Source organism: Vanessa tameamea, chromosome 4, assembly GCF_037043105.1.
Source record: "Vanessa tameamea isolate UH-Manoa-2023 chromosome 4, ilVanTame1 primary haplotype, whole genome shotgun sequence".
Classification (NCBI taxonomy): domain Eukaryota; kingdom Metazoa; phylum Arthropoda; class Insecta; order Lepidoptera; family Nymphalidae; genus Vanessa; species Vanessa tameamea.
Genome location: NC_087312.1, coordinates 8655800 through 8671992, shown reverse-complemented (window position 1 = coordinate 8671992; position 16193 = coordinate 8655800). Strand labels below are relative to the sequence as shown.

At 28.2% G+C, this 16193-nt stretch overlaps 3 protein-coding genes across 4 annotated transcripts; 1 reads left to right on the top strand and 2 right to left on the bottom strand.

Moving 5' to 3' along the window:
• Positions 1-320: 320 nt before the first annotated feature.
• LOC113394543 (BTB/POZ domain-containing protein 3-like) lies at positions 321-2417 on the bottom strand. Of its 2 annotated transcripts, none has more exons than XM_064220634.1 (2): positions 2133-2266; positions 321-1985 (listed from the first exon to the last, which is right to left on the bottom strand). In XM_064220634.1, exons 1-2 carry the CDS (start codon positions 2181-2183, stop codon positions 645-647), a joined length of 1392 nt encoding a protein of 463 aa, XP_064076704.1. In that variant the 5' UTR covers positions 2184-2266; the 3' UTR covers positions 321-644. The 2 variants fall into 2 exon arrangements, with proteins under 2 accessions (XP_064076704.1, XP_026487675.2); XM_026631890.2 differs by having other exon boundaries at positions 428-1985; positions 2257-2417.
• A 1194-nt stretch (positions 2418-3611) lies between these two features.
• Positions 3612-10658, top strand: LOC113394539 (uncharacterized). Its single transcript, XM_064220229.1, has 12 exons — positions 3612-3791; positions 4034-4101; positions 4295-4433; positions 4544-4645; positions 5167-5332; positions 5517-5695; positions 5877-5919; positions 5998-8502; positions 8775-9305; positions 9514-9693; positions 9796-10047; positions 10235-10658. Exons 1-12 carry the CDS (start codon positions 3720-3722, stop codon positions 10429-10431), a joined length of 4434 nt encoding a protein of 1477 aa, XP_064076299.1. The 5' UTR covers positions 3612-3719; the 3' UTR covers positions 10432-10658.
• A 699-nt stretch (positions 10659-11357) lies between these two features.
• On the bottom strand, positions 11358-14325 carry LOC113394362 (vacuolar protein sorting-associated protein 52 homolog). Its single transcript, XM_026631648.2, has 7 exons — positions 13982-14325; positions 13750-13895; positions 12996-13563; positions 12747-12902; positions 12403-12521; positions 12142-12265; positions 11358-12026 (listed from the first exon to the last, which is right to left on the bottom strand). Exons 1-7 carry the CDS (start codon positions 14231-14233, stop codon positions 11397-11399), a joined length of 1995 nt encoding a protein of 664 aa, XP_026487433.2. The 5' UTR covers positions 14234-14325; the 3' UTR covers positions 11358-11396.
• Positions 14326-16193: the final 1868 nt, after the last annotated feature.

The window sequence follows — 16193 nt, the reverse complement described above, 5'->3', positions numbered from 1 at the left end:
CAAATGAAATATTTTATTAAAATAATGAAATTTTGTTTAATCAATGTTAGTCTCCTTTTATGAGACTTTTATTAATTTAGAACAAAAGATACACCATAAAACCAGATTAAATTTACTGTTTTTAAACCATTGTAAAAAACAACACAAAATTTTTAGATAAATTAAAATTGTATGAATAAAAGTCTTGTATTGTGTATAAATTATTATTTATTTAAATAAAATACTGATCTTAAGAGGTATATACTCTTACATATTAGGAGGAGGTCCACAATGCTTAAGTATTCAAAATATCCCAAAAAGTTTTTTTGTTACTTTTTATAAATTAAAACCTAATTATTTATATTTTTTTTGTAGAGAATTATTCTCTGTAAAGCTTTTGAGATTGCAAATACTTCTCATTTTAATTCATCAAGTTTTAAAAACCGATAATTTAATTAAATATACTTAATTCTAAATTATTCTTGTTACATCATAATTGTTCTTTTTTTATTCATAGCCAATTAACAAATATAATTTTGTATTCCACTTAAACCATCTTAATAATTATATTATTGAGATAATTGTTTTATTTACTTCTTATAAAATATATAATTAATTATTAAATAAAAATAAATTAAGTACATATTACATTCTTTAAAAAAATCTTACATACAAAATTTTAAACCTCTGAGAAAGCTTCCTCCATGATCAGAAATTCTCAAAACATCATTAAATTCAAATTTTATTTTACCATTGTTATAACATGGAGCTCTACTTTGCACACCATATTGATAGGAGTAGAAGGTGTCTTGGTGAGGCCATATAAAACTTATTTTATACCAGCAGTCTTTTTTTATTAACATAGGTTCATCAAATTCAATATCAATGTTGAAGTCATGTTCCACATTACTATCAAAGTATATTTTTTTTATAATACTATTGTCTTCTTCGCATGTGACTAAGGTTGTGAATTGTTCATGATAAATATTTGTAAGATTATTACAATAGCTGACCACTGGAGCCATTCTAGAATGTACACTTAAAGTATTAATAAATGTAGACTTATTAGCTTTTACTTTTGTGTGTATTGTATAGTTTGTTAAATCTACTATTAAAGGAGATTCAGATCTTAATGGAGGGCGATGACAAAGACACCATTGCTGTTTTAAAGTCTTTCTTGGTAAGAATTTGTTATCTGTGATACTTAGGACTCTGTTATTCATTTTTTCAGTTTCCATTTGCAGTTTCATTTGTTCTTCTTCACATTTTAATAGAAGGTTATCTTTACTCACTGTTATTTCATTGAATTCATTTAATGTCAGTGTATTAAATCTCAATAGCTTCAATAAATCATTCTTTATCAATAGTTCTCTTCGATTTTGAATATTATTTTTAATTTCATTCTGTTCACAGTAATATGATGTCCATTCAAAGACACCCTTAATCAGATCTTTTTCTAATATATTAATTTCATTACATCTGAGAATTTTTTGCATACATGTGGAAGTAATGGAACTTTTATTTTCTTTTAACAGATAGTCTGCATGTTGACAAAATAGTTTTAGTGCTGTTGAGACGAGTTGATTGTCTTGCATGTGATCAGGGTAGTTTAAAACAGGAATAACATTATCAATACTTATATTTGATTCAATATATGCAATGCAAATTTCTGTAAGATACTCTAACATATATTTCCTCGAGACATACATTAGATCATATGATTCCTCTATGGAATGTATGTCAACTTTGTCTGTGTAAATATAATTCAATAACAGCTGAAATATATTCGGTTCTATGTCCGTAATGGTTATTACTTCGTTTGTGGATAAAGGTCCGTAAAACATCGCCTCAAAAACAGGACTACTGATACATAATATTAATTTGTGAGCTTTAAAATTTTTGCCATGTACAGAGAAGCTGCAATCACTCCACTCGTATGATACCAATAATTTATTAACTCTGTCATATAAACTTTTGTTTCTAAGGTCATTCATATTATATCCCATCTGAAAATAATGTGAAAAAATTTAATAAAAAGCAATATTTTTATTATATAATTTATATGTTAACTTACTAGAGCCACCTTATAAGAAAATTCATAATTAATTTAGATTCTTTAGAACGAGTTAAGTATAACGGTTTATTCTAGGTACCTGTTTGGCTTTGATATCAACCTTGAACTTGGAATATGACCAGGGACGCATTTAAAGATATAAACAACCTTATATATTACGAATGTACTAAATCTCTTTATAGTGAAAATATTCAAAAACTAACCTTGAAAATGAGTGACGAGTGTAGAAATACACGGAAAATGTTAATTAAATTCACTGATACTAATAATTTGCGGATGTTTGCAAACAAAGATGAGCGCGTGAATCGTGATGATGTTTAAATATAAATAGTGTTGCCGCTTAAGCAGAAGCAGACTAATTATAATAGAGAATAGAGATGCTGGGGTATTAGGGACATCCAGAGGCTTGCACAATTATTACATTACATTATAAAGATTGAATTTAATGGTGCGTGAGATACAGCTTTTAGCAGTTTATCTCAACATTATATTTATTTTTTATTTAGAAGTTTGTATGAAGATGTTCAATTTATATACAAAAATTTAATATTCAATTTAATATGTATTTAATACTTTTCCCTTAGACTATATTTTTAAAATTTAATTAAAATAAACTATCATTTTTGTTTTATATTTTCAGTAAAAATCCAAAGATTATAAGGTATTTTCGTTTATCGTTCGTGTGTGTACTCGTGATACGTCTCACTCTCGCCACTGGACTATTTTTTGGTAAAATTTAGGCGGTTCTGTTCTGAATAACCGTTTATAAATCGCTAGCGGCTTTTGTATTGCAGCGATAATTCATATTAATATTAAAATATAGATATATAAATAAATCCATATGTCGGTTTGCTGCGTAATGAACGAGAAAGTGAATGTGTAAACACTAAGTCGTCTCGTCACACTATTACCATTCTTATTTTATTTTTTTCTCTGTTTGTAGTTGTGCTGTTGGCTCTACTGGTCTTTACAGCGTCACCGGGCGTTGGAGGCTTGGGCCGAGTATTAAACTCAGCCTTGAAATTTGAGCCCTTATGGGCTCGAGAGTGACGTTCGTCCTGAGGATGTCTCCTATGAGATCGCACCTCGGCTCAGAACGTAGTCGGTGGGGGGTTACCATCATATATTACCATTCGACTCTTGAGCGACCCTTTTATATTCTATTCCAACAATAACAAGAAAAAAGTCAAATAAATAACATTTGACAGCAAATTAACGCGATATCATTGGTTGAGAGCTTGATTAATCTATGATATTCACAATGCATTTGCGAAAAATTGGCGTTTGGAACGTCGACGAAACTGTTATCGGAATTTTGGTAGTAAAATTAAAGTGGAAATAAGTTCTTTAGTGAAATAGTGTTGTATTATAAATAAAAATGTGTTTGTTTATCTTTTTTCCTACTTTCATTGGAATAGGCTATACATATTATATTCGTGCTCGTGCCTCGACTCCCTGTTTTCCTCGTCATTCGCGCGAATGACTTTGAATTCAAAAATCATAACTTGCAACACTGAAGTTTCAAACATATTTTTATTTTTTATCTGTTTTATGTGAATTGTGGAGCGCGCCGGTGTTGTGTTATTATAAAGTTATTATCTAAAAAGAATATGATAGATGAAGATGAGAATTGAAAAGTTCATAGCTTTATATATTTTATTTAATAATGGGTTCTACGTATGAAGACACAGTGCTAGATTTTGACCTAAATTTTCTACAGCAATCACCAAATATAGTGGTAAGGTTTAGGTTATGTTAAATTTTGTTTAACTCAAGACCCATTTTTTCATCGTTCGATTAAAAATAATTTATTATGAAATGTATGAATCCTATAAAATTAATTTAAATCATCTATTATACAACTGTGAAATGATACTTACTAAATAAATTTTATATTTTTTTCTTGACCTGTACCGAATGTTAAAATTTTATAAAACACCAGTGACATAAGTTAAAAAAATCTGTTTCTATTTATTTCAGAATGATTGCAGAATAGATAAGCAGAGAAAAGCAATACTAATAGCAAAAAAGAAAACAGTTGCTACAGAGTAAGATTTTCTGTATAAATTCATATGTTATTGTTATTACTCTGCAAACTATTTATTTTGTAGTATCAATGCTTATTCTTGTTATAAGTTTCTAGGTGCTATTGTCAATATTAAAAAAAATGTGTGTAAATAATTTTAATTTATATTTATTTCGCTTTTTGTTTGTTAAATATAAATGTAACTTTTTTTTCAGCTCATTGATTAAAAAGTATTTTGCCAAAAAAGAACAATTGGAACAGACAGAAATAGTGTTGTTGACGGCAAAAGAAGAGTGTAAGCAAGTGTGCATAGATTATAAAGAGAGCTTAGAAAAATGTACACAATTCGAGAAGGTATTAATTAAACCAGTTATTTAATAAATTTATTTTATAAATAATAGATAGAATATTGTATTAATTTAACTTACATGTTATAAAACAAATTAAAATTATTTTGTTTTAAGGATGTACAATCACTTCAAAACCTGAATAAAGAATTGCAGCTAAATTGTGAAATGACACAAAACCAGGTTGAAGCGATCAGATCACACTCACACCAACTACAGGTATTAGTTTATTATTACACACTAAACAAATATTGACAAATTAAATTTTACATATAATAAAAATAACTGAAAATCAAATATTATTTTGTATTTCTTTATAAAACATATATAAAAGCAGTATCTGTTATATTCATACATCATTGCAATATTTATAACTTAATTCAATTCAATTCATTTATTTATTTGCAAGAATATGGTACACAATACAGGTGTTCATTAATATAACTTCTCATATTCTACCGATTTATCGGTGTGCACAATATTAAACATGCAATAAATAATAATTTATATAACATAAACAAAAGCAAGACTACCATAAATTCAATCACATTAACATAAAATAAAATAATAAAATAAAATTAAGGAATAAAGAATTTAGATTACGAAAATAAGGATTACATAATAATACAAATAGTTTCAATATTTTCATCAATTTTTGTCACATAAATATTCATTAACGTTATAGTACAATTTATTTAAAAGCAAATCAAATACCTTAAATGCTAAATATATTTCTGCAGGTACTGGTTAAAGAACATGAAACAGTTATTGAGGCCTTAAAAATTGAAAACCAATTAGAAAAGAATAATGTCAAAGATTATGAAAAAAACCTTTTGAATCTAAAAAAAGAAAATGAAACACTTCTCAATGATCTATGTCTGGTTCGGGATATAGTATTGGGTAAAAGTAAGTACTAAAACTTAGATAAATTTGTTTGTTATAAGAATTAAAAGGATGTTACATTATGGTGTACTTACAAAAATATGAAAATATCTCTATAATTTGTTGCTCTTGATACAATGTAAATCAAATACCTATTTTTATAATAAAAATATATTTTCATGTTTAATTTTGTTTTCCATATTTCCAGAAAAATTAAATAAGCATTATAAATTAGTCTTACAAAAGTATGATAAGGCCAGAAGAAAGTGCAATGTAGATAATTCTGCTTCAGAAAGTAGTAGTGATGAAACAGAATTGTTTGATAGTTCACCATCTTCTCCATTGTTTAGTCCGTTTGGAGTGACTACTGAGGATAAAAATAAAGAGGTAATATATTCATAGTTACAAACTAAAGATTTCACATTTGCAAAATTTAAATTTGTTTAAAAACCAATCATTCAATTCCACCACAGTTTGTTAAGCAATCCATTCATTTATTCATTATATTTTATGAAAACTTTGTTATGTGGACATGAAGTCCATTAAATTTATTTTTTCATGTTTTCAGAGTGACCTCAAGCCAAATGAGAGTGTTACTTGTAGTAAAAAAGGTAAGATTTAAAATTTATATATTTATTTATGCAAGAATTTTTAAACAATATCTAACATATCTTAAAACATTATTTCAGAATCAACAAGAATAAATAAAGATTATGACTCAGATTGCAGTAATGAAAGAGTCAGTGAAGACACCGGTCGAGGTTCTTCTTTGGCATTTTCTGATGGGGAGAAATGCTTCAATAGTCCTGACTATTTCAGTAATGATAGTCCACTTGCGACAGAATGTAATAAAATTAAGGAAAGAAGGGTTTTTGTGGATGCCTGTATCAGTCCAATCACAATTTCTGAGGTAGTACATATTGCAACTAGTCCCCTATTGTTCGATGATAAAGATCTACTTAGTGATAATAATACAATTACACCCATTGAAAAAGATTCTAATGGTGCCGAATATTTTATTACTGATATTCCACTGAGCTCAGAAATTGTTACAATTAAAGAAAAGAAGAGTGTGGTTGATATTGGAACAAGTACAGATATTAAAATGAACAATGTATCAACAAGTCCTATATTATTCCAAGAATTCGATTTAGTTCATAAAAAGTTAACACATTCTGCAACATCACCAATTAAAAATATTCAAAATTGTAGTAGTATAATTATTGAACCAGATGTGAGTGCATTGCTCTCATGTGATAATGTGGTAAATAATGTGATCGATTCATTGCCAAGTGTTGAAATAAGACATACAATTATTCAAAACTTGTCGAGTCAATGTGAACTTGAAATTAGTGACAAATCATTGGAAGAAAAAAGATGTTTGGAAAGAAATAACAGTAATAACATATGTAGTGAAAACAGTAATGATTCTGAAATTGAAATGATTTTAAATTCAATGCGCTTAACTGAAAAATTAATTACACCTATTCCAAAGACTCCTGTAAAAATAAGTAAAAAAGAGGGTAAGAAAATAATATCACCTGTTAAAGAACAACTTAATTTACCCAATAAACACATAGTTTGTCCAGAATCTTTAAAATTGAGAGAAGAAAACAGAGTTCTTCAAACAAGTATATCGGACTTATCAAAAGAGATAATAAATATAAAATGTATATTAAAAAAACAGCACTTGATGCCTGAAACACCCAAAAAAAATATATCTGATATAAATAAGTGTCAGATCATAAATTCAGAGCTGTTTGATGATTCTAGTCAAGAAGTAATATTTATACACCTCAATGGTGAAAAAAATAGTGATGATAATGATGAAATTAATGATGATTGTTTCTCAAATAGTTCTATAAATATGGAAATTTCAATATCCCCACCTACTGTAGAAAATAGTGTGAATCATGGACCAGTGATACAGAGTATAGAAGTTTTTCCTGCAGGGTCTAAAGTAAGAAATGAAATAAGCTCACCCACTTCATTGGAACTTCACAAATCTTCAGAAAGAAAGAAAGAAACAACTTTTGATAGTGTTTCTTTAGTAGATAACAGAAAAGTAATTGAAGATAATTTGAGAATCGAAAGTGAAGTTGAGGTAACTTTAGCATGTGACAGCAACGAAGAACTATTAGTAAATGATAGTAAATATAAAAATATTAAACATAAAAAATTAAGTAGGCTTGAAAGGTTCAGAAAAAAACTTTTACCTAAAAGTAAAATTAAAAGAATAAATGTTCCTATAAGAAAGTTACATACTAAGTCTAAAGTAATACCTGTAACAAAAAGTAATACCATGGATGCTGATTTATTAGTGAATAACAAATCAGCATATGAAAAGGCAATCAGAGTTATGAAAGAATTAAAGCAAAAAAAAGGCAATGATGAAAAACAAGGTGCTATAAATAAAAACATTAAGAACATAGGTAAAGATAAAATTAATTCTGAACAAAAAGAGTCTAATAATAATAGGAATGATTCAATTGAAAAATATATATCAACAAATATAAGTCCTGTTGAAATTAAACAACCAGTTATTTGTCTATCTCCAATAAGATTTACCAACACAAAAGACAAAGACAAACAACAGAAAATAAAAGTGACTAGTCCAGGAAAGTCAAAGGATATTCTTTTAAGTATGGATTCATCACCAACAACAAACTTTATCAATACTAGGAGTCGTACTAAGTCCATTCAAGATTCTATAACATGTATACAAGTTAACGGTGGCACTTGTAAATATAATGAGTCACAATTAGAAGTATTTAAAGAATTCACAAACAATTGTACAAGACCAGTAGACAGCAAGAAACGATTGAAGCGTGCTGCATCTGATAATCCTCCAGTAGAATGTAAAAGAATTTTACGTAGTCAAAATGTGAGAGAGATGTTCATGGATCAGGCGAATGCCAAAGAAGATTATTTACCCACCAGTAACAATATTTTAAACACATCAAACAGTTCACCACACAAGAAACGGTTGAGTGAGGAAGGAAATGAGAACTGGAACATCTCTAATAAAGATACCAGTAAATCTCTTAAATTTACAGATTGCAATATTAATACCAATATAGAACAAAATATTGATGTAATATGTCCAATAATTCATCCAAAAGAAAGTATTCTCTGCAAGATGTTAGAAAAATTTGGTAAAGAAAAAATTAAATATTCTGCTAAAAAAATTCCTGGTAAGTTTTAATGTATAATTAATCTAACCTCCAAATATTATGTTCAGAAAAATGGTTCTTACAAATTTATGCTAATATTGCTTTTCTTATACTAATTCAAATTTAAGATGATAATATATATTTTTCGATTATATTATATTTAATAATACAAACAATATGAAAGAAAATTAATTACTTACTTTGTTATTAGGATCAGTTTTATAGATAAATTATGTAATAGGTTAGCTTGGCTATCAGAGATATTGTTTTTGTATAATATATTGTTTTTTCAGATGATGTTTCAAATATGATATGTAAGAAATTAGAAGAAGATATTGCAAAAATCATTGAATTACCAATAGATAAAACTAAATCTGCTATGACTAAGCTAGTGGATGAGATACGACATAGTTGGAAGATGAAAAAAATCTTGTCTGGATTTATGAAGTACTTAAAAGATCCTGCACGAAAACGGGAGTTGTTTAACAAAGTTACCTCTCCTCCTGCACCACCTATGACTAAATCAGAACAAGTTCTTTTATTTGTAGTGAGACAGTTAGAAATATCATCACCTAATACAGTCAGCATGATCCTAACTCACATAGAATTTTCACTTTTCCAATTAAATAAGAGTCCAGAATTTGATGTCATTGAAAGTTTGGCGCATTTCTATGCCTTGCTATGTCGATACTTCGGTTTCAAAAATCGTTTACGACAGTTCTTGTTGGATGCCATGTATTGTCTACAATTTAAAGTAGTTCCACTTATTAAGCAATGCTTGGATGTGTGGATGCATATTTTACCTTTAGCACATATGGGAATTGGTAAGTCATTTATGTTTTTTTTTTCATACACAATTCTTACAGTAATATTATAAATGCGAAAGTGAGTTTGTCTGTTACGTTTTCAAGTCGATCATCATGACATATTGCTTACACTGTGTCAGGGGTACAGAAAAAGATATGCCTAACTACCCACTCCCCTCCATTACTTATTTTTAGGTATAATTTAACTTATTATTTTATATTACAGCAAAAAGTCCTTTGGTTACCTGCTTAGTCTATCTGTTACACTTTTATAAATGTGAAGATAAATTTAACAGAATACAGGACATAAGATTTATATTGAATAAAAAATATTTTTACCAAGTAACAGATTGGAACGAAACAAAAATTTTAGAAATGTTTAGAAACTCTATTAAGGAATTAAGGGGTAAGTTAAATACACTAATTATATAAAAACAGATCCTAGTTATAAAGATTTTCATAAAATGCATCTATATGTTAATAAATGTTTATTAAAATCTATTTTTAGATATAAAAGTCGAGAAAAAAATGTTACGAATGGCTTTTATAATTCTCGCTAAACGTCAAGGACCAAAATGGTGTCAGAAGAATATAGTAAAAAATATGTTATTACCTATGATTGAGAAAGAAGATATACCAATGAGAATAAGACAGTTTTCTGTGGAACTGCTGGGACCTTTGCTCAAGCCATATCCCAGTGATATGAAAGTACATTGTGAAATTGTAGTTAATCAGTTACTTGATATGTTAGAACAGGAAAGTAAGTATAGCTAAAAATTTATAGGTTAACATAATATGCATTGTTTTGGTAAATCTATTTGTTATAAAAAAATAAATTTTCTTTTTAAATATTTAACAGGACTACTCCAAAACATTTATATTTTATATAAAGATTTATTATTTTGGTTAACTTTGGTTTGGGTGTATGTTTAATCTTAATAATTCAGTTCCAGATAGTATGAAGGAAGCAATATTCACGAGTTTAATTTACATGAATAAACACAATCAAAATCGTGTTACCCAATCACTACTTTCGTGGTCGCCGAAAGGCGTGTCACCGGAATTTGAAGGACTTATGAGAGATTTTGTTCGAGAGAAACCACTTAAAGTATGGAAAGGTATCCTATCGCGAACGGTTTTGTAAAATAATGTAAAAATAACTATTAAGTTTTATGTTGGTGATAAAATTTTAATTTACGTAAGGTCTAAGTTATTGTAAAACAATTCAATTTTATTTTAAGGACTTTATTTTATTGTCTTAAGAGTATAACTGTAATGGTAAGGTATCTCAATCTTTCCATGTGTTCTGTGATTTGTGTAATATTTACTTCATTTTAGAAGTTTTGTATTGAAAACAAAAAGTACCATTTATTCTGTAGTTTAATTTCTCGAAAACTCCCATTTGCAACAAAAAAATCTACTAAATTTTTTTTATATACTATAGAAATCAATTGTAGAATTCAAGAAGTCCTTTTTATTTTTAAATATTTAATAAGTTTCTGCAAGAAAAACAGAGATGGCTTAAAAAAAGAATAAAAGTATTTGTAGCAATACTAAAAAAAAATTCTAGTACGAGTACGCTTGGTCCATTGCTAGAGTTGAAATATAATGTTAAATAAGTGAAATGGGTTGAGATGGCCCTGAGTTAAGAATGCGTGCATTGAGCTTGATTTGCGTTTATAATTTAACTTATGCTTGGAAAACATCATGAGAAAACCTGCATGTGTCTTATTTTAATAAAAGCCTGCTACATGTGTAACCACCAACTGGTATAAATGCAGCGTGGTGCTATAAGCTTTGGGACATTTACAGGCTGTTACTTTACTTTTTAAGCAAAATGAACTCTCTTATTTCATAAAACAAAAAAGATGTTCCAATCAGATAAGTAGGAAGAGATAAAATAGCGAATTCTCATTTCAGAAATGTTATGGTTTAAAGCTTCTTTTTAAGTGGGCACGTTATGTTAGTATTTAAATATGTAAGGTGCTTACTTAAGCTTAACTAATTTATCCAATATTTTGTTGAACATAGTCAATTTTGTAAAATTTTAGGCAATAATTAAAACAACTGTTTGACATTTTTTAATGCAGGATTATATATTTAATTCAGTTAATAATTTGTCTTGTATTTCTTAATTTCTACCATAATAACATGTATATTGACAAGTTGAGTTCGAGCATTAGGCGTTAATAGTTTAACGAACTTATGATAATACTGTACAAAGTTAGTGAGAGCCATTTGTAGTAAACCTGACCCAGTTACGAGGTTTGGGAATGATACGAGTACTTCTCTGTGTATCTCTTCAAGACTTTGTTTCCAACTTGATGTGAAAGAAGCGACTAGTGATAAAGACTTCTTTTCTAAATTTGTCAGTTCACTTTTTTTACCGCTTTCCTGTAACTGTTCGCCTTCTTTAACAAACTGCATGAGACCTCCAAAATGTGGACTAAGTATTTCTTCAACATACTCAGAACTTCTGGCTTGTAATTGTTCTCTAAAACTTTCAGCTTCTTTTGTATTATCCCTTGTTCTTTCCATTAATATGCTTAAGACCATGTCGTAATTATTAATTAGGAATATCAGTTGTTGTATACGTTGTGGAAATTCAGCTGCCATTTTCAGTAAGAAGCAATGGACTTCATCTTGCAAAACCAAAAGTAAATTGCTGAGCTCCTCAGAAGGAAACTGTTCGCTCAAGCTAAGCATTGCTGCTGAAAATTCTGCATACCTCCGTGTGATCTGAAATGGCAATGAATATTTTATCATTTTTATCATTGATAAAATCAAGTAAAATGCTACAACTATTATGATAAGTTTAGTTTTTTAATTTTTCATACCACAAACAAATACTTACATAATGTGGTCCCATTTCTTTGTTGGATAATTTGGCTGGGTCACAATCTCTAACACTTTGGATATTTAATTTTAATACAAATTCCAATCTCGGCCACAATGATGATAATAATGAATCCCAGTAACTACAAAACATTAAAGGGAATTAAGAATTTTATATATAGATTCTAACTTAATACCTTTTTAAAAGTATGGATAAAGAAGTACATTAAATTTAATTTTATGTGAAGGTTTTTATTTGAGAGGTATGTTATGAATTTACCTGTCCAATGCTGCCACTGCTCTTTTGTGGCACATCCAGCGATATCTGTTTATGAGTTGTATACACAGGAACAGTGCAAGACAATCATAGCATTCTAGAACATAGCTTTCGACATTTTTCTGAAAATTTAATTTAAGTAATACAAGTTTTACAAATTGTTGGTCAGTAATAAATATTTAAATCAGTATGAAATAAAACATTGTGTTTCCCATTTGGTTTACTTTTTAACATATATTATTGAAAAATTTGAATAGTACCTATAACAGTTTAAAAGCTAAGGCATAGAAATAGATTTTTTTTTATATTAAAACCTTAACATGTAGATATTTTTCAAAAATACTTACTACAAGCAAAGAAAGTGTTTTTCCAAGTATTCTGTCAAATAACTCCTGCGCATGGCTTCCTTTAACATGAAAGAATTCTGTAGTAAACAAATACTCTCTGCAACTGTTGTCTACTAGAGCATATTGTAGACTTCTAAACAATGCCTCATATGAATACTGAAAATTATTGAAAACAGATACAAAATAGTGTATTTCAAATTAAATGATTTTGAATTATTTTCAATTAAAATTGGTCAGTTTAAAATTCACCTTGGTTTTTTGTTGTACATGAGGTACAATTATTGGGGCCTCTAGCTGTTGGGCCAGAACATCTCCTCTGTTGCCAATTGTGAATATAGTACTTTTGTTTTTTAAGTTGGACTTTTGAAAGAATCCTCCCTTTGAACCATCTTCAATTCCCATTAAATCATCCTTAGTAGGTACTTCTTCATATTTCAACTTGTCTAACCGGGATGCATAAGATTTGAAATATGAATAGTAAACTTTGCTCAAAGTATCAATATATTCGTTACAAATTTCTTGTGCTACATTCCGTTCATTTGCTAATATAAATTCAAAGAAAAATTTATATTTCAACATAGCATTCTGAGGTATTTGATAATTGGCCATTGGTTTCCTAAACTTATATATTTGTTCTAGGATGTAGGTTCTAATCTTGGATACTGCTTTTATTTTTAGTTTTTCTAAAACATCTTTCACATCATGACAGGCCTTAGTTTCTTTAAAGTCTTGTTCTTTAACAAAATTTAACTTCTGATTTAAAATAGCTAACTGAATCATAAATTCTTTATCAACAACAGGAACATTGTTGATGCCACTGAAAACGACAATAACTACTTATACTTTTCAAGAGAAACAATTCAAAATCATTATATTAAATTATGTAACATAAAAATTATACATCATTTATTAAACCAATAGATCAGTAATAAAAAAAAAATTACATATAACTCATCATTCAATTGTGACTATTTTGTTATTTTAATCATTTTAATATACTCACAAAATAAGTGTTTCAGAGACCGCCATATCTTCTATAAATGATGATAGTGGACCTTTAAGAGCTTGTCGATTAGAAAGTTGAACAGACATATTTACAGAACGTTTCTGTAAGCTTATTATTTCATTACTTATACTTCCCAAATCGTTCTAAAAATATTTAAGAATTTTACTTTGTAATAGTATTTGTTTTTGAAATAAAATTGGAACATATTTTATTAGTATTCACTACTTACCTGAAAAACTAATAACATACTCTCCATTTTTTCCAGAATCGAATCACAATCTTCAATTTGATTGTGAAGTGATGCAATATTCTCGCTTTCTTTTAAATAATCAGCTACAGAATTTTTTTCTGCTTCTTTTATACTCTTATCGATATGTAAAGCGTATTCCCTTAAATCAGTTCCATTTTTAAGTACTTCTTGAATTTCTAAATCTTCTAGATTTTTATCTAGGATTACGGTCATGTCTGTAGTTTCAGTCATTTTTTTATTTTTAAGAAACAATTTACTAATATTACTCCAGTATTGTCAGTAAGGAAAATAATCACATTTTAAATAACAACAAGTTTAATTTGTTTTTCATGTCATTAAATTAATTTGACATGACTTAAGACTGACTAGTCAGTTACAGATACACGAACATAGATAATACATATAAACTGAAATACACGACTAACGACTTATGTTTCAATGTACACAATATTCCATTAGTTACTTAAAATATGCGTCTACATTTATACGCAGTAATACGTTTTATGTAGGTATAAATTAAAGTTGCTAAAAATATATCTATATCTGAAATATTTACATGTATATAAGTGACTATTCGAAAATGGAGTTTTATAAAAAGTCACTATATAAAGTTGTATAGATGGCGCTACTTGTACATTTAACATTGATAAATTATTAAAAATGTATGATATAGATTTACAGTTAAGTATATAAAATAAACAAGTATTATCAATTAGTATTATCAATATTTGCAATTTTATGCTTTTCTAAATATATATGGATCATATCAGTCGGATATCAGTTAAACCTTAAAAGTCGGCCAAAGCATATGTATAAATAAATACCTTTGCTTCGGCACTACAATCAAAATTGATGTAAATTATATTTTAATAATCGTCGCATTTGAAATCGAAATAACCACACAAAACTGGATCTTCAGTTCACTTAGTTAGCTTAGCATGAGCATTTCAATATTGTCAAATTCATAGCTACGGTTTGCTATTGAGAATATCTTGACAGAAAGAACCCAATTTCTTTAGTCAACCTTAACTTACTTTGTGGGTTGACTTGGCATTCGTACCGGTATACATAATCAATTCTGCAGCCGTCAAAGTCCTGTATTCATTTGAATAGGAATTTGACTAATAGAAATTATAGTTTGTATATGTTTAATAAGTATATTAGAGTAAAATGTTAAGAAAACAATCGTGATTGTAATTTGTGAGTTAGAATTAAGTAAATTATATTTGAATCAAATATGATAATCTATCTGCCGGTACATGTTGTTAAATAATTTATTTTAACATCTGAAATTGCTTTACTATATATTTCATAAACAAAATTATCAGGATAATGTCCTTCTGACCGATGGCACTACTATGTGCACAAGTATCCGACAAGACCGCAAAGAGTTCAGGCGCAGGACCAACGTCCTGAAAGCTTTAAGTGCTTACCGAAACACGGGACTGTATACACATCAAATTTTCAGATTCGAGGCTGCTACTGAGAATGTTTCGACAGAAAAACAATATATTGATGTAATTAACGCGGGACTTTCCCACTGCTGGGTAGTATGGATCCTTACCCAGGAGGTAAGGGGTCCTCTTTGTTTTTGAGAAGTGGTTTTTGTGGAGTTTACTCTAATACACTGCTGTAATGTGAGTTATGTCCGACTCGTTAATATAGCAAAAATGTATTCTTGCGATTGTTTGGAAAATGTTAAATCTTTGTCTATATAATAAATATATATATAAAATTTACATTATATATATATATAATGTAAATTTTATAAAATAAAATGCATGTATCGATCACAGAGTTCCTTCTAAATAAGTCGGTTACGGTATACGACGATATCTAGTTTTGAAAGTTAAATATTTCGACATATTAACTCATCTTGATGGATCATTATGTATGTATTTGATTCGAATCGGCCGACTTGATTTAATAATATTATATAATACTTTTGTGAAAATTAATTAGTAATCGTCACTTAATTTCTGGCTTATTCACAAAAAAATATTCAAAAGTGATTGTAAAAGCCATTTTGTTTAAAGTATATAGATATATATCCGTTTTGGAAAAAATAATGATTTAGCTCTATTATTGATACCACTCCAAAAATTATTTACAAGAACAACATGCCACATAATACCAAACCAATACGTGTATTTCTATGATACTAATAAGGTATATTTAAAATTAAAAACTG

What these genes read in the sequence shown, in the direction of transcription:
- LOC113394543 (XM_064220634.1), bottom strand. Translation starts at nt 2,183, where the DNA reads ATGCGTCCCTGGTCATATTCCAAGTTCAAGGTTGATATCAAAGCCAAA. An exon ending in TTGATATCAAAGCCAAACAG is followed by an intron (nt 1,986 to 2,132) that starts GTACCTAGAATA and finishes CATTATTTTCAG; the next exon opens with ATGGGATATAATATGAATGA.
- LOC113394539 (XM_064220229.1), top strand. Translation starts at nt 3,720, where the DNA reads ATGGGTTCTACGTATGAAGACACAGTGCTAGATTTTGACCTAAATTTT. An exon ending in CACACTCACACCAACTACAG is followed by an intron (nt 4,646 to 5,166) that starts GTATTAGTTTAT and finishes ATATTTCTGCAG; the next exon opens with GTACTGGTTAAAGAACATGA. An exon ending in CTGAGGATAAAAATAAAGAG is followed by an intron (nt 5,696 to 5,876) that starts GTAATATATTCA and finishes TCATGTTTTCAG; the next exon opens with AGTGACCTCAAGCCAAATGA.
- LOC113394362 (XM_026631648.2), bottom strand. Translation starts at nt 14,233, where the DNA reads ATGACTGAAACTACAGACATGACCGTAATCCTAGATAAAAATCTAGAA. An exon ending in GTATGTTATTAGTTTTTCAG is followed by an intron (nt 13,896 to 13,981) that starts GTAAGTAGTGAA and finishes AAATATTTTTAG; the next exon opens with AACGATTTGGGAAGTATAAG. An exon ending in ATGTACAACAAAAAACCAAG is followed by an intron (nt 12,903 to 12,995) that starts GTGAATTTTAAA and finishes AATAATTTTCAG; the next exon opens with TATTCATATGAGGCATTGTT.